Raw genomic sequence first — 24,488 nt, 5'->3', positions numbered from 1 at the left:
GTGTTAAAATGATGCTGTACAGTACACTGGCCATGTGTACAGTATTCGGGCAGCATGCATCTCTTAACTATGTTGACCTGTCTTCTGAGTGCTGCCCCTACGACAGTCGAGCAGACAGACACGGACTTGTTTGCAGTCCAGCAGTCGCTGTTTGTTGATGGAACCTGTACAGATCACACATAAAAGAGCAAACACGCACACTGTACATGCTCGCAGAACTGTGTGTGTGTGTGTGTGTGTGTGTGTGTGTGTGTGTGTGTGTGTGTGTGTTTAACAAACCGAAGAGCGCACAGGTGCACACACACACACACACACACACACACACACACACACACACACACACACACACACACACACACACACACACACACACACACACACACACACACACACACACACACACACACACACACACACACACACACACACACACACACACACACACACACAAACAGAGACCGAGATTGACAGCGGCTGCTACCCGAGCCCCCTCCCCACCATTCTGTTACCTGCTCCCCTCCCATCATAGGTTTTGATCACTGAGCTGTCACAGTCTACCCCCAACGCATGTATGTACACACACACACTCACACACAGTGAGTACTCCAAGGCTGGCAGCCTGAGCCCAAGCAAATGAAAGAAGGTCTTTCACTGAACCCTCTTTTGATGCTGATCACTAAAGCAAAGTATTTCAGGATACACAAGTCATTATGGGTTTAGCTCCACTCAGGCACATTCAATTGACCTTATTAGTTCTGGGAATATGTTTGAGAAATGTTCTGGCACAGTACATTTGCTGTAACTTAAAGTTTGGACAGAGACAGAAATGGAAAAAATACACCAACTGCAGGAAAGTAAATATAGTCAAGAAATGTTCTGCACTGTCCTGGGTGTGAAAAATACTGGTTGCCTTTTCTTTCTTTTTTTTTCTTTTTTCTTTTTTTTATACAACCCATATGGATTCAAAAGCAGAACCATAACAGACGCAGAGAGAGAGAGGACAGAGGATAAATGTAGAGGAGAGGAGTGCGGACGGATGGATTTTTCCTCTTTTCCTCCGTGAGCCGTCATGACAGCTCCTTTCATCCTGGCTGAGGCCCTGGTGTTAGTGCTGGCACTGCACTCTGCCTGCCACTTTATCTTACACACGCACACGCGCACGCACACACGCACGCACACACACACACACGCACGCACACACGCACGCACGCACGCACACACACACACACACACACACACACACACACACACACACACACACACACACACACACACACACACACACACACACACACACACGTCAAACTCTCCTGAACCCTGTTTTAGCGAGGCTCCAGCCACAGCACATGAAATCTGTTTATATCATTTGGTAGCTGTGAAAGTGTTGGTTTGGACCACAGTGTCAGCCTCAGATCCACAGTCTATAAAGAAAAAGAACGGAGGAAAAAGGAACAGAAAGAGAGAACAATGTTTTATGTTCACTGTCTGTGAGGTAGACTTTTCTAAAAGTAATGTCCTTCTGTAGGTGCTGTTTTGCGTCTGCCCCTCTGGTCTTTTATATCTCTCCTTAATATGCTCTTCACCTCACCTACGCCTTCCTCTCCTCCTCCCTCCTCTTTCCCTCTCCAAACCTGTGGCTCAGCACTGTTAAGCTCCAGTGTGGGTTGCCAGTTTCTAATGATTATTTGGTAAGAATGGCATGCTCCGTTTACTGAGCTGGCGGGATGCTTATCTGGCAGTTACTGGCCTGCATTTTGGGACTTAAGTTACACAAAATACTTACTGGGTCATTGCTGAGAGGAGGAGTGAGGTAGTCAGAGTACAGTAACACTTTGTTCAGAGTCATTGTAAATGTATTACATTTTGGTTGTTAATGAGTTTCTTATTTAGGCCCGATGTGAATTATGAACACACTATCGGTGAATCTAACACACCCAGCCACAAATGAAAGTGTGCGTATTATTTGTGGATGGTGGTTAATGTGTTTAGCTCGTGCTAATCTCCTGTAAGTGAGTGGTTGGCGTTGGTGTATTTGTGTGGGAGGGGGAACTTCAAACTTTACTTAGCTCTGTTTTGCAGCACACATAGCCAGGAACTGCGATGCGTGCACAAGGTGCTGACGTCCCAGGTTTCCAAGGATCACCTTGCCTTGTAATTACCTGGGAATCATCAGAGAACCGCCGACGCTGTCAGTCCATAATCACAACCCTCAACCTCTCTGCCTCCATCCCGACCTTCCCTCAATCCTCTTGTTTTGACTGCTCCTCTGTTTTATTTCTTTCGCTCTCTCTCTCTCATTAGCCCTCTCTGTTTATTTGTCTGATTCTCTGCTTTCTGTTCTGTCTTCGTCTCTGTCCTGTCCGGGATGTTTCAAGTTTTCAAGTTATTTTCCACAGTTCCATACTAATGTGGGATGGTGAAGTGCACAAAAAAGCTCGACCTCTGTCAGTCTTTTTTTTTTTTTTTCCCCTCGTGTTGTCAGGGATAATTGTCAACTCATCTCTCTGAGTGTTGTTGTTTACTCTTTTCGGGTGAACAACATCTCCATCTCCTCCATCTCCAGTCTCATTAGAATCCAATTGAAGCAGCCAACACTGTTAGGGGCCGGGGCCAATAGCCTCTTAATGCTTGCGCTATTAGCCAGCATGTAATCAACTAGGTTATTTCCATAAAACAAGTCATGAAGAGTTAGCTGTGAGATGAAGCAGCTTTGGAGCAGCAGCCGTCTTGCTATTCACCGCCTCTCACTGGGTCTGGAAGGGAAGCTCGAGCCCACTATACTCTGTGTTATTTAAAAACCGGCTGCACGCACCTTCAATGAGACGATTATAATCTCAGTGTTTCTCGCCTCCCTCTCTTCTCTCAGGCAATACATGGTCACGCTTAAAACGGAGGGACTTTTAGCAAAAAGCTGCCAATGTTGCAGATTGAAATTTGATGGCTTCCCGAAAGGCGACCAGCACAATCCATCATTCATAACGAAGCAAATGAAGGAAGGGGAGAAAAAGAGAGAGAAACAACAACAAACACGCCAGGCCTATTTAAGACAGAAATGGCACCATAGCAACCGATTGCTATCTAATTGCGATGTGCCGCCCTTTTGCGTGTAGCTACAGTAACCACTGGCAACCGTAGCGAGAGACAGACAATATTAGAAAAGATGAGAGAGATCGTTTGAGAGGAGGTCAAAGCATGAAATGGGGAGAGATAATACTGAGGAGACATTCAGAGTACGAGAGTTCGAGAAACACTGAAAGGAAAATGCTAATTACAAGTCAGAAGAAGATCACTTTCCAAATAAAAATCTTCAAACTGTGTATACATTTCTCAAGCGTTCTGGAAATGCTGGCATGTTCCCGGACTCCACAGTAAAAGAACGTTTGTCTTGCCGCAGCTCTGTCACAGCAGCTACCTCTTATACTTAAAAGCCCCGCTGACCAGAAAAAAGCAAAGAAACCAGTCTGAACTTGCTCAAGTATTGTTACCCTCCCCTCACAAGTACAGGTTTGGAGGATGATGTGAAGTGAGAGGTTAGAGAGAAAAGGAGAAGTCAGAGTCCCCGCAGGGTGTGTGTGTGATGAAGAGAAACAGCTGACAGACTCCTCTGCATCGCCTGGATTTCCTGGGACTCTCTTGCGTCCTCTTCCTCTCCACTGTTTGTTTTGAAGCTGGTTGCTGAGGCTGCAACACTCTTACATCACATGCTGCAACTGCATACAAACAAGATAACAGTAACATTTTGTTCTTGTCTTGATTGTATTTTAATGTTTTGTTTCATTCAATCAGTGTGTTATGTTGAAATGAACACTTATAAGTGGATCTCAAGCTGCACTCTTCTAACATTAAACACATTAAAATTGAGTTTTAACCGCATAATTTAAAGTACGTTTTTGTGTCCTTAACTGTGTTCTTGAAGGTCATTTCACCTTTTTCGTCGTGCTCCTTCAGGCTGGTGGATCCCAGGTGATCTTCACAAACCCTCTGGAGATAGTGAAGATCCGTCTGCAGGTGGCAGGAGAGATCACCACGGGCCCGAGGGTCAGCGCTCTGTCCGTCATCAAGGACCTCGGCTTCTTCGGACTTTACAAGGTGGGAAAAACACCTCATATTCAGCAACTGTTTGGACGAGCTATTTGGACTTGTATAAATTTGTGATGTCACAAACACGCTCCTGACATATGTCCGCTCTCAGCTCGACCCAATACCCAACTGTGCAATGTGGCGTGCTCTGTGGAAGAGGACCTGCTAGATATGAAGGCTTCATTCTCAGGAAGTGAAAACAATTCTTAGTTTCAGGTGATTACCCATTAATGAAAACATAATTATGAATTTTATGTTCCACTTCTGCAAATAGATCCTACTAAACCCTGCACACTAAACCTTTGAATGAAGGGTACACTATTGGAGAAAATCCAGAAGCACAACACTAAGTTCAAGCTCGAATTGATGCCACAAGATTAATCAGCAAATAGCTGGATCAACTCTTTGTATTTTCATCGATGTCAACACTTCTCAACAATCCATTTTTTTATCCACCCTGCTATGACTAAGTCTTATGTGATTTTTCCGTTAACTCTTGCACAATTATACATATTACCTTACCCCACATCAGCTATCACTGAAATCAACAATTCCATGTGGTCTGTTTGAGAACAAGAAAAGGCACAATTTATGCTAAAAGCTGTATTTAACCTTAATTGCCATAATTGGTATTTTTCAGTGGCAGAGGGCTAAAAATTACAGTTCACTGTTTGATCATGCCAGGCTTCTGTGATATTGTGCACCAACACAATGTAAAGCGAGCGTGAAAGATTACAGTCATACGAGGGCCTAATATAACAATATGATTGTGTATTAAAGAATACGTTGTTTTTAATAATCATCATTATTGTAAATATTCCGACTTTAGTCTGTCATTACAACAAGTTGCTCAGCTGCAACACTTGGCAGAGGAGGCTGAATCAATGGATGAGTTTCGGCTGCTGCTAACATTAGCAGCTTAGCAGGCTTGACAAGGGCATCAGCCCTGGGGGTGAAACGGAGCATGGCTAATTGAATTACACAAATAAGTCCTAATGGGGCTTGGCAGGAGAGATTCTGCCTCAAATGTAAACACAAACAACTGTGAAAATGTCAGTCTAATACCTGCGGTTAATTTAATTTGTGTTGTTTTACTGAGATAAAAATGCATTTTTGTTTGTGCGTATCCTTGTTTGTCGTTACATTCCTGGTAGTAGACTATTCTCCAGAGAAGGTTGAGTCTTCTGTAGGCAGGACTCTGGACTGTGACTCAGTTGATCTGAGTAATTTGTCTATGTGTTGGCTGATGTGGCCACCTGTCAGCAGCACAGACAACCTGCATGTAAACCTTTCGGTCTGTTAACGAGGCTGTAAAAGAATGTGGAGCCTCGTCTTGTCTCTGTCTACCTGCCTACCTGTTGCTCTGTGTGTGTGTGTGTGTGTGTGTGTGTGTGTGTGTGTGTGTGTGTGTGTGTGTGTGTGTGTGTGTGTGTGTGTGTGTGTCCGTCCACATAACTGCTGTCTCCATTCACCTGTCTGTGAGAATGCTGCTGAACGCCATGTCACCAATATGAGTGGATGTGAATGTGTTCGTGCTCGTGCACATACTTTAATTGCATTCGTCTCCTGGTGCACAGAGAGGAGACAAAGTGCATTGAGAAAGCAGTGGCGGTGTTGGCAGTGGTGGTGGGGGCGGTGGAGGGGGGGGAGGAGACGAGCTCCAGCCTGCAAGCCCCAGACGGGCTGGCTCCGGAGGGGCTGCACCCAGGCACAGAGCTGCCTTTGTCAGGGTAATTATCCTGACGCTCACCCTCCGCTGGTGGAGCTACCGGTTGGTAGGGTGGCTAACGCTCTAGCGCCACCATTCATCACTGGGGGGAAGCTGCCACTGGGCAGATATCAGCCCAGGTGATGTTTCATGTGTCACTGTATGCGAGTTTGCTTCTAATTAACATCACAGATTTACTAAACTAAGTTCGGGCCTTTCATCTTAATGGATTATACAAACTGGCTCCCAGCCTCCGCTCTGCCAGTGCATCGGCCAACCCAACACCGTTACCCTGATATTAAAGCTTCCAGTCCCAGTCCCTGTGACGCTGCTTGTCTGTCCTGCCTCGATAGAATCTCCCAGCTTTCAGCAGCCACTCGGGCCCCAGCCAGGAGGGACAGGTAGACAAGAAGTGCCAGAGGAAAGAGAGGGAAAGAGATAGCCCAGGTATCTGCCAATCCTCCGCGTGTGTGTGTGTGTGTGTGTGTGTGTGTGTGTGTGTGTGTGTGTGTGTGTGTGTGTGTGTGTGTGTGTGTGTGTGTGTGTGTGTGTGTGTGTGTGTGTAGGAACCAAAAGATTATCCCACAGGAGTTAAATGAAGCCTGTCCTAAACAAGGAGACTCTACTCAGTTCTTTAAACGCCCTCTGTTGACTGTAGTTGCTGTGTCAAGAAGGTGGCAGTGGGCCAACAGGTTTGAAATACAGCAGGAAACTCTATAGGCTTGATGATATAGTGTTGTTTACAGTGGCAGACAAGGAGCTATCTTCCTCAGCCAGTTTGTCTCTCTCTCTTTTTTTTTTTTTCTCCCTCTGATAGCTTTGGGGACTGCCTCCTTTACCTGCTGCTGAGGACACAGATAATTTGCATATGGATAGACATGATTTGTCTCTCATGTTATGGTCGATATTTCACATTGCCTTTAAAGTTTCCAGGAGTCTTTTGGAAGAAGTTGTTTTGTTGGTGGTCACATCAGTTGATGCTTAAATCTGATTTGTGAACACAGAGTTTCATTGTGTGGCTTTTCAGCACAATCCATCTTGACAGACTCCAGCCAAACATCAAGGTTTGAATCCCCTGGGCTCCGCTACTCTTCCAGTGCTCCGCTTTTTGTTTACTCTTGTCTTTGTTTTCCCTTTCTGAATGCTCAACTTTCAACCCAGTATGATGGCGCAAAGTGTCTCGATTCCCTCTGACTTTCTTTGTAGGGATCCAAGGCTTGTTTTCTGCGGGACATTCCCTTCTCAGCCATCTACTTCCCTTGCTATGCCCACCTCAAGACCTACTTCAGTGAGGAGGATGGACAAATAGGGCCAGCCAAGATGCTGTTTGCTGGAGCTCTGGCAGGTAAAGTACTTTCATCCCCACAGCCTTTATACTTCAACATAAAAGGAATGAAAGGACAAGGATCAAGTTTAGATGTAAAAACTAGTTTCCAGATAACATTATTTCAACAAAACAGTTTTTGTAAGGACCGTACCAGCAGGGTCCTTGAATAAAAATCAGAAGCACGTACGAGTGCTTTCTGGACGTACTGTAGCCGATATGGACGTTCAACGCTGGGTTCCGAACTTTCATTGAAAAAGTTGTTGTCATTTGATACCAAATTTTGATACCCATGCTACATCCAACAGCAACGTGTTTTCATTTTGAAACACACTTTTTTTTTTTTAATTTTTTTTTTAATGTAGTTAAAGGGGATTTTATAAAATTTAAATCGAAACAAATATTGTTTAGGGAGGGACTGGTATCAAAGTCAAGGTCTCTGTATTGATACCGATACCGAAGATTGTTCAACGAACCTCAGCCCATGTTTTTGGCAAAAGGAAGAAAAGAAACAGGAAAATAGAATGTTGCCTCTTATTGTAATCTCTTTAAATAGAGGGAAAAAAAGCATGTATTGTTTTAGTCATCTAAAAAAACGAAATGTTTCACTTGGTGTTATTGATTCTGTGCATCATCTTGGGCATGTAGTGTAAAGTGGGTTTAAAAGATTTTTAGCTGAAGGCGGCTGCTTGATGCAACTAAAACACAGATCGGCACAACGAGGGTGAACCAAAACAGTTTTTGGTCCGGAAAGAGCAATGGAGCTGAAAGACACTAAAATGCTTAATGTAGCAGAGACCAACCGCAGAGTTTAATGATTTGTCTTTGTGGGTTCATCGCCATAAGTGACCATTTTAAATGCAAGTGATAGGATTCGTTGTTAATATATAACAACTGATTGTAGCTGTATTAAATTAGAATAGTATCTTTTAAATTACATCTGTGAAAGTACAACTCCCCTTTTATTATCTGTTATTATATATATATATATATATATTATTATCTGTCATTACCGTTATCATCAAATGATCTCATGATGCAGTTCATTTGCTGCATTTTATTAGCTCATCCTTGTGGTGTTTGTCCATAACTTGAAAAGCAGTGTTTTGCCTTGTTGAGTATCCGACCCCTCCAAGTGAGACAGAGGCACAAAGCTTCGGCAAAGTGCAGAGCCTCGGCGTTTATGAAATGAAATCTGAAATGAAAATCGGCTCCCGTTTTGAACAAAGTGTGAGAGAGCTGGTCTCCTTTAGCTCGAGCCTCAGACCTCCACAGGCCTGCAGTAACAGTAGCAGAGCTCCAAGTTTGGAAGCCAGGAAGCCTCCGACCACAGGCTCCATGGCGGTAGCTGCTAATTAGAGCGCTGCTCGGTGATTGGGGACTGGGGGTTTGGAGCTGTGCTGCAGGGAAGCGCCTCACATGCCTGCCAACCAAGCCGGCAGGAAGGCTTTCCAATCCTAATATATTGTACAAGCGCACACACACACACAGATGCAAACATGGTTGTGCATACTTTATGCATGTTCACTCTGCAGGGTGAACAGTCCTGTCCTGTCTGTAGCTCAGACATAACAGTGAGCAAAGAGACCAGGGAGAGCGAAACATCCACAGATTTATCCACTGCATGAAAATATGATTTATCCCAAGCAGGCTTTTAATACGAGATTTATCCCTAAAGAAAACACCAATAATAACCCTGCCAAGTTAAAAAACAACAACTTTGGAATATCAGCATAAAAGACCGAATATTTGTTTTGAATCCTCCAAGATGTGTCAGCAGCACTTTCTCTTTTGATGCAGAGGCACGTGGCCCAACACGGAAAAAAATCATAAATCCTGCCTCCCGCCTCCATTTTTACCCTGGTTTCCCACCACAAGACTGGCAGCCACGGCCCACAGACTGAAACGAGCCTCATGACTTCTTGATTTTTTTCTTTATTTCGACACATTTATCATCCCCTCTCTCACATATATTTATCAGCGGTCGCAGCATTCTGGCAATTAGTGTTTTACAGTCAGCACAGGAAATTGAATTACACGCTCAGTTTGTACAGCATTATTTAGCTAGGCATTACTCTGGTCTGTGAAGAACATAGTGTTGGCCATCTCCAACTTGCATTAGCTCGTCATGTTAGAAGTGGAAGGAGGGATTTTGAGCATTAATGTTGTTCTGACAACTACTGAACGATTACCATGAAATACGGCAGCAGTATTAATGACTTCCAGATTATATTGTGTAATATCGTTGAGGAGCCTTTCAAGTTGACTTCAGCGCCACTGTCAGGTCAAATCGTTTGACTAACAGGTCAACTGGACACTCGTGTTAATGGCAGGAAAACGAACGTGTCCAGTTTAGTCACGTAGAGCCGAAACAGTCAATTTATCGAAGAATCAATCGACTGCTGCTGATTTCTCTCCTGTTCACTGATCCACATTTAGTGGTGGTAACAAAGCAGCAAACACAGAAATGCACCAACAAAGACGAAGATGGTTCCGACTGGAAGCGAAGAAGGGAAAAAGTAAACAATTCATGATTTAAATAAGTTTTGCACATTTTTCCTGAAGAAGTGCATTCAGTGCGGTGAGTTTTTGTAAACACAATGCTAAATGTAAACATAAAAAACTCCTCCGAGCCCCTTTTAATGTGAATAAATATGTTTGGACAAGGCATCTGAAGACACCTTGGCTTTAGAGACAGTATTTATTTGTCAGCTTACTGGACATTATATAGTATTATCATCTTTATTTTCCATATTTTAATTGTGCTATTTCGGTCTGTTCTGGACACACAACATCTGCTCAGGCCATCAGGCTTCTTCCTTTTTTCTTTTTGTTTTGTACTATTTAAAGGTTTTTTGGGGGGGGGAGTTTTTTTCTCATCGGAATTAAGAGCCTAAAATGTTGTAGAGGTTAATCTGTAAATAAAAATGATAGCTCCAGCCCTGCAGCACAGCTCGGGGACTGAGCTCTTCAAAGAGCTCTTTCAGTATTGATTGAAACCTTCTCAAATTTAAGCAGAAACATGGAACTTTAATGTAGTATTCTTTGTCTCCTCTCATCCTCCTCCTCTCCTCCTCCTCCTCCTCTCTTCTCCTCTTCTTCTTCTCCTTCTCCTCTCCTCTCCTCTCCTCTCCTCTCCTCTCCTCTCCTCTCCTCTCCTCTCCTCTCCTCTCCTCTCCTCTCCTCTCCTCTCCCTCAGTTCAGTGCAGGTGGTCAGTCTCCACCGGGTGCCAGTCTGCTACCTAATGCTGAGTTGATCGGGCTCGTTGAATAGCTCGTTTGGCCGTTACAAAAACCAAGAAGTCAGAGTAAATCGTCAAGAGGGCAGTTGATGGTAATGACCAAGCCATCGATGATTGGGCCCATTCATGGCTGAAGTGGCTGGAGTGGGGGCCTTATAGTCCCTCCCTTTAGTGAGCCAGTCACTTTCAGCAGGGCACGGGGCACAGTGTGCATTGCTCTCATTACCGCCCATTGTCTGGCCCCTTTCAAACGGCTGTAAGAAAAGTGGGAGAGAGAGGAAAGGAAGAAAAAAAGGTAGAGATTAAATAATAGCCTGGATTGGTTGATGGTGAAGTGAGAGGAACCGGCCCCTACTTGTGTACAGTGTATGTATGCGACAAACTTACTGCAAGATGGTCAAGATCCAAGATGCTTTAAAAGAGGGAACAAAGGGCGCTAAAACCCACTTTATCATATGAAATGTAAGATGGTGATCGATCGATCGCTGGCGGCTGCTTTCTACAAATCATCTCATTTGTTCGAATTTGTGCTCTATTTACAATCCAACACATCTGACTGTTAAAAAAAAAAAAAAAAAAACAAACAAAAACAAACAACAAGCCACGATCAAACGGCTGTTGCTTCTTTCCCACAGGCATGCCAGCGGCCTCTCTGGTGACCCCAGCAGACGTGATCAAGACCAGGCTACAGGTGGCGGCGCGAGCAGGCCAGACCACCTACAGCGGCCTGGTGGACTGCTTCTGGAAGATTCTGCGAGAAGAGGGAGCCCGCACCTTCTGGAAAGGAGCTGGAGGTACGTTCATGCAGTCAAACATTTCATAATGAAAAGGACACATGGACACACACACACACACACACTTTTTTTACAATCTGATATTTACGAGGTGCTAAGAACCAAATGAGAGAAAATCTTAGTAAATGCCGATCTTCTTGTTTTCTTCAAGCATGACTGTGTGCGAACAAGATTTAAGCTTTACAAGCAGCAGCAAGTGACTTTTTCTGCCCAGTGTTTCGCTCCTCAGGTAGGCGGTTGATATGCAGGCTTAGAAAACAACTGCGGGCACCAATCAGGGCTTAAAAAAAAATAATTCCACATCCCCTTCATGTCTGCCAGTTATAAACATATTTAATCAACATGTTTTATTCCAAGTTATTTTTCTTTTAAAATATACCAGATATGAACATTAAACAATCAAAGATAAGGCAGAAACAGCAACTTTTCAGAAAGGAAATGAGCTTCATTTGGTTTTCTTTCGTCTTTGATGATGATGATGATGAAGTCTAAGTTAGCTGTTTGACCTGGCTGGCAGATCAGAAACAAGATCCTTCATGAGGATAAACTTTAGTCTTCTAGCATTTTTTTCTGCCACAATATTCACTGAAGTTTTTACATAAATGTTATTTGAAAGTATGCAGAAGTACAATGTTATTACTGGTGGTTTTTATTAGCTTTTTTTTTTTATAGACGAGACCTGTTATATCTGTATTTTGATAAGGAGTAATTCTGTCGTCCCATATGTCATGGACCAAATGTTTGCCGTGGCATGGAACAGAAATATAAACGAGGTAGATCGTGTCGAAACTTTTTATACCCTACAATTATTATGGAAAGCATGAATGAATCATTATTTTGTTTTGTTTTATTGATACAAGTGTACAAAATAGCATGTTTTATAAGCTCTAACTTCCTCATGCCTGCCTCACTTCTGAGACCAAACCTTGGTTCCACATAGTGTAGATGAGTGTCCATATTAACTGATTTGCATCTGTTCCTCCAGCTCGAGTGTTTCGCTCCTCGCCTCAGTTTGGAGTGACCCTGGTGACCTACGAACTCCTGCAGCGCTGGTTCTATGTCGACTTCGGAGGACAGTAAGTCTCTTTTTACCAACTGCCTTCGCTCTAGCTTCGTTTTCCCGTTTGAACCACACTAAATATTAGTTCCACTAATCCAACGCTGACAAAAAAAATGAACCAGACATTTCTAATTGCTTTTTTTTTTTTTTGGAGGACCGAATACTTCCAGCTACTTCATCCTGTTATCAAAGACCTCTTTCCTGAACAATAGGCCTAATTTCAACAGCCCGTACAGTGACGTACCGCGTCCTCTATCAGAGAGAAGGATTAAGGATAGATCGGTTCACTGCACATTAGCTGTCAGACTGAAGCCCTAACCCTCGAAGCTCTGGATGTGACAATTTTCTCACTGGGGAGTTTTACATCTCCGTGATCAGGCCAGACGGCACCCATTTGACTTGTACATGTACTTTTCCTACTTGTGGGATTGAAACAAGCTCATTTTCCTCCTCAGTGTAAGTCACTGTCAGGACTAATTCCCTCCCTCTCTGACATTAAAGAGCTCCGGTGGGGAATAGAGTCGGTTGCTTCTGTTAATGGACAGCTTCGACTGGGACTGTTATCCGTTAGATGGCTCACTGTTTCTACATGTCGAGTCTCCTCTCCCGAAGGCTCCCGGTGACTCGAAATCAAGTGCAGATCCAGTGAATATCCCGTGTGGTTTGGACTGAGCTGATCTGTGCTGGCAGCGAATCACAGCGCTCGGCGTGAAACCTTTGAGGGATTTGATTTAGTTCTGCTCTGAGGGAGAAATCTTGAATCGTTCCACTTTTGATTTTATATTATGACGTTTATTTTTGTGGTGAACAGTGTTTAAAATGATAATATTAATATAAGATTTAATAATGATGCTAATAAAACTCCTGTCTGCGAGCAGTTTGCACTTTGTTTGTGTTGTTTAACAGTTTCCCCTTTTACTCCACCATCTTTTTTTTCCTCCCGCTGTCTCACCGTGCACGGCTTCCTCCTCCTCCTCCTCCTCCTCCTCCTCCTCCGTCCCCCCCTCCCCTCTCAACCACAGAAAGCCAGCTGGCTTGGAGCCCACCCCCAAGTCTCGGATCAGCCTGCCGGCGCCCAACCCCGACCACATCGGAGGCTTCAGGTTGGCCGTGGCCACATTCGCTGGCATCGAGAACAAGTTTGGTCTCCATCTCCCACGCTACACAGTGGCGATGGCAGCAGCAGCAGCAGCAGCAGCAGCAGAGGCCCCCCCCAACGCCAGCGCCCCATGAACCTCCACGGGTGGGGGGGTAAGTGAAAGAGAGGGCTTTAGTGTTTTTCATACGTACAAGCACTGAGAAACCCCAACTAGTCCATTTTGTTTTTATAGTATTTTAAGTTACTGATTTAAAACGAGTTTTTTTTCCCCTCCTTCTAATTATTACATATGGAGTCTATACGTCATCATATGGATTAGTAATCCCATTAGCAGGGGTTACTACTTTGTAGGACTCGTACAGTATTTGTTCTACATTTGACAGACAGCGTGTGGAGTTGTATTATGTTCCAGTTGTTTTTCATACAGTCCAGCTGGTACCGTATTAGCACAAAGGCAGCAGAAATATACTTGAACTGCTTGCTTTGTTTTGAAAAAAAAAAAAAAAACCACAACACATCAGTGACTACTTACTGTTTCAGCTTTTTCCAGTGTCTTCCTTTTGTTGCTTTATAATCAAAAGCAAATCATTCATATGATCATGAGAAATTGTGTATATATGAGAAATCCAGGGACATATTTTCATATCTATTACGGCTATTTCAATCCCGAGTTGCTTTTTGCCGAGTCGTGTGTCGATATGATCACGTGTGTGCACAAGAATACGACCAAAAAGCACTTGAATGTAAAGACGCAGTGTAACATCCCGACTGTACGTGTTTCACTGTTAGAAGACGCTTGGTTTCAGGTCTAAATGTATGCAGATGTGTAAATATTTGAGAGAGACAGCTGGCACTGGCTGCAGTCCTGCGGTATGTCGCGACTGAGTATTTAAATTTGTACAGCGCAGAGAATGTAGGAGTTACATATGGTGTGTAATAATCGTGCCTTACTGTACGTACGGCAGCAACATGTGTACTGAGAGTAAAGAGAAACTTATATTAGTAAACTGAGTGTGCGCTGGAGTTTTTTTTTATTTCCAGTTATTTCCTGCGGAGAAAAAGCAAGAAGGCAGTTAATTGGCTATGTTTTAATGGTGAACATAGCAGGTTTAACAGCTGCATCACAATATACGTCCTCTTCATCGTACAGACGAAGCTCTCGTTCAGTACATACGATTCACTTTCTCACATACCGACTCGAACACAGACATAAAGCAGCCACAACGCCCCACGTGTTTTAACGTCACCATATCGACTCCGTGTTTCTGCTCCGGGAATATTTTGGGAATGTGTCGCATGCAGGCTTTAATACAGAGAAAAGAAGCACAACATAACGTGAACATGACTTTTTGTAAACGATACATGACTAGTCTATGGACCCTGCTTCTTTTTTCTTTTTACCTTAGTGCAAAGCAATTGTTACAGTACACGTATCTTCGTAAGGCTATAAGACCGCCACTCTGTATATACTGTAGGCTCACGAGTTGAAAGCAACACATCACCTGAAGTCATCATAGGAATAAACAATGTAGAAGTCCAACAGTCTACTCGTGGATGGACAGTTTGCATTTACAGGAGAGCAAATGCAGTAAAAGCGCCGCCTGGATCGGACCGGACAGGAACACGTACATAAAGGTGGAGAAACCAAACCAAACTTGAGTGAGAGGCACATGCTACGGTGACACCGACAAAAGCACGCCAGGTCTGCGGTCGCCTCCGCTTTGGTCCTTTTCTATGAAGCCAGCTCCATAGGCCCCTCCTCCTCACCGTCCGCCCGGTTGGCACGGATCTCCACCAGGGTGCGAGCGAAGCGCGCCCAGTCGTCAGTGTGGGCCATTGAAAGCTGGAGGAACACGACAGACACAGACACGTACGTGGTGTTAGCACTCTGCACGCCACGTAGGCGCCGCATCTTTTGCTTTTAGTACTTCCGACACCGAAGAACCTCACCGCTGAGGAGGGATGACTGTTTTAAGGAGAAGGCCGCAGGAGACCGTGACGGAACGTCGTCGGGAACAAAGCTGCGTTCGGGGCCGATGTTGGCTCCGTGTGAAAAAGCCACGACCTCCTCGACTATTTCAAAGGAGTCTAGTGGAAACGCGATCGTGAGCCTGGTTTTAACATAATGCGATGACATGCAGGCGCCTCGGCCCCGGCCGCGTCACCGAAGTGACAATAATGACGTTAGAGCACAACCTCTCGTGTAATATTGCTTAATTAAATCGTGCGCCTCACAAATGACTAAATTGAGGCCAGAATTTAATAAATAAAGTGGCCGTTGCTTATTATTAAAAAAAAAAAAAAAAATCTAAATTTTTTTTGACCGTTTCACACCAAACTTCAGAAAATCATCTGCACGTCCTACGGAGCTGAAATCTTTTCAGGACATCCTCTGCATTGGCACAAAACTTTGGCTCGCTGCAACCTATGGTCATTTCAAAAGCCCGTCACACTATATTTTTCAATACATGCAAAATCAATAAAAATCTATATCTCCACAAATATTCACCCAAATGTTACGAAAATTGACACAGACATTCTTTGGATACGAGGTCCGACATGTTTTCAAAGGGTTTAAGAACGGTGAGCCCGCCGTGGTATTAAATATCTTCCTGTAATGTGAACTGTATGCACACGATTTTATATTCCTCCCAGCGTATGCTCAAAATTCACTAAAATGAGATGTGATTTTTTTTTTTCTTCAGAATTTTATCACCCGACATTTTATGTGGACAACAAAAACTACTCCGGTTTTGAAGTTTCCCTTCAAACCAAACCAAAAACCATCCACCTAATATCTCTCTGGGTAATCTAGGATCAAAGGCATCCAATCCAATTTAAACTCTGCACCTTCGTGCTCAGAGTGGCAGAACTAACCACTGCACTGCAACGCCACTAATATCACCTCTACATATTCGCCACCACCAGAATGATGTGTGATGTGTTTTTTTCAGACTTTTCACATTTCACACTTCAAAAAAAAATGTAAATAAAATCACCCTTCACATCCTACAGAGCTGAAATTATTTCCGGACATCCTCTGAATTGTGACAAAACTTTGGCTTACTGCAACCTATGGGCAATTCAGAAGTCTATTACGCTATATTTTTCAAAACGTGCCAAATCAATTAACATCATCTTGTGCATTTTTATATAAACTTGTGGAGTACAAGTCTTTATGAAAACGCACAACAGTTTCTATCCCCCCCCCCCCCCAAAAAAAAAAATGTTTTAACTTCCCCAAAATATTTGACGATACACCAAACATCATCAGAATGAGAAATGATTTTTTTTTTTTTCATAGACAAACAAACCCTTTTTCGCACATGTAATGGAATCTGTTAAAAGTTACTAGACGGCTGTGAAATTGCGTGTCTCTCATTTGGCCCGGCGTGTAAATCATCATCCTGAGGACCTGAAGGTTTGTGGGTCGAATCCGCTTTGGGACGACTGGTCAACAATGCTGCAATATGTGGTCTTGTCTCCTGCCGCTGGCGACTTGCTTGGACCCCGATCACTGCCGCTTGTGGCTTTACTTTTGGTCATTTACACCAACAGTAACATCCCCACTGGGTGGTGAACTGCCGTTATGAGGCCTCGAGTTTGACTTTTCGGCCTTCGCCGTCTTTCTAGTTCGGAGCGGTTTGGAGCCAGAAGTGACCATATTTGGAGGAGCTGGGGGAGGAGCAAGCGGTGGGTCTGACTTGATCTCACTGGAAACCTGAGGGCACTACTTCCTGCCCACCGATAGTGGAAACCTGACTGGCCTGTCAATCAAACAGACGCCCCCCCCCCAAAAAAAAAAAAAAAAACAACACGGCTTTTTGAGGCCTATTTTCTAATTAATGACGGAATTATTTTCAGATGGACCTCCCGAAAACGAATAAGGAGGCGGGACTTTAGCTAACAAGAGCATAAGAATTTGTTGACATTTGTTTTGACTGACTTTGTATTTTCACGAGAGAAGTTGAATAGGAGACTTTGGAGTCGGAGCATTTCTGGAGCCCGCCCCTCTGAGTGTTGAGCTAGCTGGAGCTACACACAGTGGGAGTCAGAGTGAGTGGGACTGAAGCTGCGGCCGCCACCCAAGATGTCTGCAACCGCTTTGCCTGGCCAGGCTGTAATTAATCAGGAACCAGGAAGAGGGAGGCAGCAGCCATTTTGACCCCTCCCCCTCCCCGCCCTCCCCATGCAGAGTTGCGCTGGCCACAGCAGGGGTGGGGGGTGGGGGGCCTCCACCAAAACATCATCTCTCTGGTGCCTGAGTGACTTCTGCGTAAGCAGCATTTTAACACACTACAAAGAAACACTGCTGGACGTTGTCGGGCTTTAAAAAGCAGCAGGTTCAAAACATTTTCGCGTCACAGAACAGGATTTAGACCGGCGACCCCGATCCCAGGTTCGACTTGGACCTTGGACACACAGACCGACACCGGTACCGTACCAATAAAAACGGTCCGAGTCCCCCGATGATAAAATCCCCCCCCCCCTCCCAAAAAAAAAAATCTAATTTGTACGGAGTAAAATAAATCTGAAACAAAAGCATTTGGTATTTTTGCTTTCCTGGAAACGTCTCAGAAGCTGCTGTAGGTCCCAGGACCGCATTTCTGGGGAAGAAACTGCTGCTGTCTCTTTTTCTCACATGCTGTAACTAGTTTTAGCTGTATGGAAGTAAACATCCCCATCATCACCACACGCACGCACGCACACACACAAACACACACACACACACACACACACACACACACACACACGCACACACACACACGCTCTCCTCCACGGAGTCATAAAACCTTTCAGCCCTGCTCACTTTTATTGATGATTCCACGTTACCATCAACCCGGCATGCAGGCCACCAGCTCAGCCGAGCCTCTCCAGCTAACCGCACAACAAAAAGATGCTAAAATTAGTCGGGCGGCTAGGCTAACGCTCCCTCACATGGGGATCCTAAACCAGAGCCCTCCAAACATGAGAGAACATGCAGGCGGGGTGGTTGGCCGCTTTGTGGTGACAGCAAAGTCACGCGGAGGCCGTTTTACAGGGACAGCAAAGAGACGGGGGAGAAAGTCAAACATACATCCTTGGCAATGCTGACAGTTGGGTGAACATAAAGACATAAAATGATAGCTGTATTTCATGTAGAAGTTTCACTGCAAAAAAAAAAAAAGAAAAAAAAATGCACTTATTCCTTTTTGTTTAGTATTTACAGTACATGTCTTTCAACATAATCAGTGGACCAAATACTGTATACACGAAACACAACAAAAGACACATCATTTATCGACTGTCACCGGTTTATTTGATTAGAATTAGAGAAGGAGGTTTCATCAATGAGCTGAGAATGATTTTCTATTTCTCAACACGAGAGAATTTCAAGCACTAAAATCTCTCCCGCTGTAGTACAACTTGCCAGAGAGCAATAAATTCTGGTCATTTTAGTTCACTCGTGCTTTTGGCACCGAGGGTGCAATGAAACTTTGATTGTTTCAAAACTAAACCCAAGAGAGCCACCGGCTCCCGGCATCACAGACTGAAACCTAACGACAACGCGCTCGGCGGATTTATTTTGAGCAGAATATTAGCTGGATGTGAGAAACAATGAAGTGTAACATGGTTTAAAATGTCAATCCCAACGGTTGACGCCCGAAAGCAAAGAGCTCCCCGCTCTGGATGTTTTTAGGTGCCACAAATATTCTGGCACTCTTCCTGTCACTGCTCTACAGCAAACGTGTCCGTGAGGACATGATTATTATCTGTACCTCTCCCGTATCGTAGATCCAAACTCGGCCCTCCGAGTCGCCCACGGCGACCTCCTTCCCTCCTGACGACCAGCGGACCCTGTTGAGGGCCGAAGCGCCCTCAATGGTCACACTGGCAGTTGGTACCTGGTGGAAAGAATATGAAAAAAAAAAAAAAAACAATAAATTCACTAACTTTCCCCAAAATAGATCAACTAACATTGATGCACATCAAAAGTTTAGATGTAAAATTAGGCAACATATTGAGATGAGTAATAGCCGACATGGATTTTAAATTCCTTTCAATTTTCAAACAAAATACAGCGAAATACAGATTTGCACTTCCTCCATGTTCTTCATTCTTCTTATTTGATGATCGTAATTGTAGTTGAAGCTGTTCTTTTTTTTCATGTTTATTTGAAAATGGGCGCATTATGTAATTATAGTCTAATTTACAGAGGAAATCCACCACATAAAAAGGGCAGGTTTATCTAAATACACTGGAGGGACGGAAAAACAAAGCTGTCAGGATGGACAACTTGTAATTCAACTGTGGACGTGCACGGGGCTATTTCAGTGTCCACTAACTCGGCTCCGTGTTTGCTGTTGTGGGTGAGCTGATGCTCTTTTTAGTTAACAGCAGTGCTCATCACGTAGCACCTTTAAAGAACCTAAAACCATCTGCAGCGTTTCCATAAACTGTTCCTGACATGTGGCAGGCGAGTCTGACACATGTCACCGGTGGAGACAGAGGCCTTGGCATCATGTCGCCTCACACACCGAGCTTCTGCGTATTTAAAGCAGCGCTAACCACAGGCTGACTGCCATTAGCCTGCTAGCTCCCCACTGCTCCGCACGAGTGGATCTGAACTGAGCGCTTTAAATTGGCTCTGTGTGCGTGTGCGCGCGCGTGTGTGTGTGTGTGTGTGTGTGTGTGTGTGTGTGTGCGGTGGAAATGAGAAACAGGCGGGCCGCACTGCTCCGTTAATGTCGTTATGACTGTGTGTTTTTAATATGACGGCAACAATGGAAGCCTGTTGCTGTTACGCTGACTATGTGTGAGTGAATGTGTGTGCGTGTATTCGATGCATCCGTTTGTGTGTGTGTGTGTGTGTGTGTGCGTGCGCGCGCGCGCGTGTGTGTCTGTCTGAGCAAATGTTTCTCATAAAGCACATTGTTAGTCGAGTTAGGCCGCCGATAATGAACTCTTCCTCTGTCTGTGAAAAGGCTGCTGTTGAGGGAACCATGGGAAACTTGTCATCTGTGCTGCAGAGGGAGGACCTGCCGCCGGAGTCGACGCGTGGGAGTGAAGGGGTTAAAATCGAGGAGACGCGAAGTCCCGCGAGCCGACGCGATTTTTAAATTTTATTCCCCCCCCCCCCCTTTTACGTGAGCGAAGGATAAGAGCGAAAGAACCCTTACGAGGAAGGACGGAGAGTTCCTTTGGAGACGCAGAGACTCGCATTAACGTCGGAGGCACCGCCGGGTGTTGTCTCCATGGAAACCGTGAGAAAAGGGAGATCGGAGGATCCTTTCATCCCTACTTTTTTTTTTTAACCCGAGTGATCAAAGGTTCGGTGCCCTCTCTGCCGCCAGAGTTGTAACAAAGTATGATTTTTCTCACCGTGGGGAGTCACATTTACTCTTCTTACCGAGAGCTTGGTGAAAAGGAAAGAAGGGAACCGAACGTCATCTCTCGCCCCGACCCTCCGAATACGAAGCCGCAGCCACGAGACAGTTAGCTTAGCATACAGACGAGCCCCCAAATGGGACGGTGTTCAATGGGGTTCACGAGAAGAGTCCACATGAACGACCCGGCTTTGGTGCTTTTCGCGACCTCAGGCCTTTTTGGGGTTTTTTTCTGAAAACTTTGTTCGTCTGCATTTTCAGAAATAGCGGAGACCGTGGACGTTAATATATCGCCACTTTAGCCGTGCAGAGTTGTTGATATTCCCAGCAGCCTCATCGTTCCCTCTCTTTATTATGCCTTTGCATTTTTTTTTTTTTTGCGTCACTTCTCTCGGCCGCGTGCTAAAATGTCAGCCTCGGCGGCTTCTAGGCGCTGCCCACGTTGCCGAGCGGCAGGCTTAACCACTTGGATGACAATCAAACCGATCTCACAAGTTCCATCTGAAGGCGGCTAAAAATCCTCCGAAAACTTACTCGTTCTCAAGTTTGATCTTTTTGTGCACTTGTGCACGTTAATCGTTTGCAGTTTGTGCGACGGGTTCTCGTCGTAAACGAGGTTTTTGTGAGAAACGACTGATTGTAATGATTTTTACACTTGAATTTTTGCATGGATTTAACAATGGATATGAATTTTCACTCGCCCCCCTTTTGACAGACGTGCAAATGGTCTGGAGGTATTGATCTTCTCATCTCACTCTTAAGTTTATTTTAAGTGTTACATATTCCTGATTTTAAAGAAGTTTGTGGGGTTTTTTTGGTTTTTTTTTTTTATAAAGAAACAATTTAGGGCTGTGGAAATGTGTTTTTTTTCTTCTTTCTAGTTTATTCATTATTTTACATTATATTAAAATAAGTAACACAATGATCGAACTTTCAATGGCCCTAAATGCACCCATCTTAAAATAACGGTTGCCCTAGAGCACTGTGAAATTCAACCCCTGGCCTGAACTTAAAAAAAATAAAAATATATTTTCATGGGACTGAGGGCTGGGGCTCTCAGCTCGTGGTCTCCGGCACATCTGTGCACTCCTCTGATGGGACACAGTGTGGGAGGAAGAAGGGACGGGGTGGTGGGGTGGTGGGGTCCTGAGGTTGCCTGAACGTTGGACAGAGGTTGTAGAAATGTTAGTGGGATGGCTGGGTGGGAGCTGGGATGAGGAGATGTCACCCAGTCTGATTTAAAGTGAGGGCTGCGGGAAACGCCCACGGGAGAATCTTGAATCGCGCGCGCGTGTGTGTGTGTGTGTGTGTGTGTGTGTGTGTGTGTGTGTGTGTGTAGGGAGGGATGTGGAGGGGCTGGTGGTGGTGGAGGGGGTTGATTTGATGGGAGGGAAAAGTCTTGGGTGTTTGGCTGTGCGGTTCGGGCTGAGGCCCAGCAACAGGCCCTGAGGACAGCAAACACACACACACATGAACACACAAAGAGATGACACAGAAAACACGCCCACGATGACCTATATCCACACAGCCCCGCGCGCACGCGCACACACACACACACACACACACACCTCGGTGTCATTGTTGAGGTTCCACAGGTCCAGGCGGCCCATGCCGTCCACGGCAGCAAAGATGGCAGGATGCACAGGCGACCACATGACGTCGTACACATAGTCGGCGTTGTCCTCAAACGAGTACAGAGGCTTGTTGTGCTGAAAGAGAGCGAGAGAGAGAGAGGGTATCTGTGGAAGTGTGTGGGGCTGACATGATGTGAAAAAGCACTGGAGAGAAAAACAGAGAGAGTAAAGGATTACAGTAGATGACACACTCGAGATAGAGAGAAAAAGAGAGGCAGAGAGAGAGAGAGAGAGAGAGAGAAAGGAATGGAGAGAGGGAGAGAGGGAGCTTCAGACAGAGTGGCGCTGCCTCAGCCTTGGGGCCTGTCTGGGTGCAGAGCCTAATTAAAAAGCCTAGCACATTCACACAGCGCCATAAAACCACTGGGAGAGATGAAAGAGAAGGGCCCTCCACAAGGTGTACTGTAACCTTAACACAACAGCTGTCTGAGAGAGAGACAGATGGGAAGAGATAGGAAATGGGAGGAAGAGGAGGGGTGGACAATGGACGGAGAGGATGAGGTGCTCCAAATATGTGTGTGTGTGTGTGTGTGTGTGTGTGTGTGTGTGTGTGTGTGTGTGTGTGTGTGTGTGTGTGTGTGTGTGTGTGTGTGTGTGTGTGTGTGTGTGTGTGTGTGTGTGTGTGTGTGTGTGTGTGTGTGTGTGCGCGTGCGATGAGAGCTGGACCGATAATGGCTGTTGTAGACCCAAAGTGATATCAGGTCGTGATATTTGAGAGTACAAAATAAATCAGATTTAAGGATTCATCAGCTCATGATCATCTTTAACACGAACAAATGTAATTAAAGATTAAAGAGCACGATGGTTTTACACGTCAAAAAGAAACTTGTCAGTGCTCTCTGGTGGACAAACTGGAATAGTGACACTTTTTCTAAATTGCCTTAGTGTGTATATAAATATACATATATATATATATATATATATAGAGAGAGATATATATATATATCTATAGATATATATAATACTGACATATGCTATATAGAAACACGACAAAGTCAGAGAACAGATGTAACCAGTTGAAGTCTTTTAAAGAAACACACATCCTTCATCAACATGTGTGTGTGTGTGTGTGTGTGTGTGTGTGTGCTTTGTCTTCTGTATTGTGGTGTTTGCAGTGCATGTGCAGACCTACACAGGCGGAGAGTTGGTTGAACTTTGACCTTGAGCAACACTGACCTCTGTGAACCAGGCTAATGGCTGAAGGCTACGCTGCAGCTAAAGATAGAGGATAATCACACAGGTGGGAACTTATCTGCAGAAGAAAAAAAAATAAAAAGAAAAAAAAAACAGAAATCGAACATATGTTGGTGACGCATGAAATGTATCAGTCCTAATATTCAGCTACCTGGTTAAAAATGCACAGCGTGTGCGTGTGTGTGGGTGTGTGTGTGTGTGTGTGTGTGTGTGTGTGCGTGTGTGTGTGTAATCGCCGTCTCTCTCTGCGGCTGTAAGGATTCCAGAGCTTACAAGCTGCGTTCCTGACGAGTGGAGTGTGAGGGTGGAAGAGAGGAGACAGGTTGGCTGCAAGAGCAGATGAAAGCATGTAGTGTCTTCCTTATTCCTCCTCTCTTTTTTTTTTTTTTTTCTCTTCTTCTCCTCCTCCTCCTCCATCATCACCTTTCCACGCTCTCTCTGCAGCTGTTCTGAGAGGGCACACTTAAGACACACAGAAACGCACAAACAAACAAACAAACGGAGCCGAGCCGAGCCAATTTCAAGCCTCGATTGAACCTGTTTTCCAGCCGGCCGGATGACAGCAGAGGTCGTTTCTGTTCCCATCTCACAGTTCGAGCGCTCGAGTGATCCCTGTTTATGTCCTCCTGCTCTTGTACTCATCCTCCGAGCCGACAGGCGTTTCAAATCACCCGCTTGAATTTAATATGTCATTTCATTATGATGATCGGTCTTGCTGCAATATGCCTCTTTTAAAAAAAACATTTTTTTTTAAAATTTTTTTTTTATATCAAGGTAACTTCCTGAAAATGTACCTTTTATTTCATTTAAACTCAAAGTGATGCGTCACTCAAAAGATAAAATCAGATGCACAAGGTCCCTCCTGCAATATACCGACGACGCGACACGTAAACTACTATTTTGTCCTTATCTGTCAATTTGAACCAACGTGATTTGGGTAAATATGTCTTAAAACTAATCTTAAAATGAAGCTTAATCCTCTCGGC

General features: G+C 44.6%; 2 protein-coding genes across 15 annotated transcripts in view; one reads left to right on the top strand and one right to left on the bottom strand.

The window, feature by feature from the left end:
• Nucleotides 1-14,314, top strand: part of LOC138620730 (electrogenic aspartate/glutamate antiporter SLC25A13, mitochondrial) — a 45,048-nt gene extending 30,734 nt beyond the window's left edge. Inside the window, exons 14-18 of the mRNA XM_069698150.1 lie at nucleotides 3,949-4,089; nucleotides 6,995-7,133; nucleotides 10,990-11,148; nucleotides 12,134-12,224; nucleotides 13,231-14,314. Of these exons, the coding sequence (XP_069554251.1) occupies nucleotides 3,949-4,089; nucleotides 6,995-7,133; nucleotides 10,990-11,148; nucleotides 12,134-12,224; nucleotides 13,231-13,441 (741 nt within the window). The 3' untranslated portion in view covers nucleotides 13,442-14,314. The remainder of the gene's footprint in view (nucleotides 1-3,948; nucleotides 4,090-6,994; nucleotides 7,134-10,989; nucleotides 11,149-12,133; nucleotides 12,225-13,230) is intronic.
• A 377-nt stretch (nucleotides 14,315-14,691) lies between these two features.
• LOC138620738 (cytoplasmic dynein 1 intermediate chain 1) overlaps nucleotides 14,692-24,488 on the bottom strand; it is a 55,713-nt gene continuing 45,916 nt past the window's right edge. For all 14 annotated transcript variants that reach the window (XM_069698184.1, XM_069698222.1, XM_069698163.1 and 11 more), the window contains 3 exons: nucleotides 22,243-22,383; nucleotides 19,067-19,192; nucleotides 14,692-15,150 (listed from right to left, as the gene is read on the bottom strand). In XM_069698184.1, coding sequence (XP_069554285.1) covers nucleotides 15,040-15,150; nucleotides 19,067-19,192; nucleotides 22,243-22,383 — 378 coding nt within the window. In that variant the 3' untranslated portion in view covers nucleotides 14,692-15,039. The remainder of the gene's footprint in view (nucleotides 15,151-19,066; nucleotides 19,193-22,242; nucleotides 22,384-24,488) is intronic.

Source organism: Brachyistius frenatus, unplaced genomic scaffold (assembly GCF_029030835.1).
Source record: "Brachyistius frenatus isolate BFR_SWC_R1_liver_20210118 unplaced genomic scaffold, ASM2903083v1 Contig_2, whole genome shotgun sequence".
In the NCBI taxonomy this organism is placed as follows: domain Eukaryota; kingdom Metazoa; phylum Chordata; class Actinopteri; family Embiotocidae; genus Brachyistius; species Brachyistius frenatus.
Note: the sequence above shows the minus strand (reverse complement) of the source record. Positions and strands in the feature narration are given on the sequence as shown.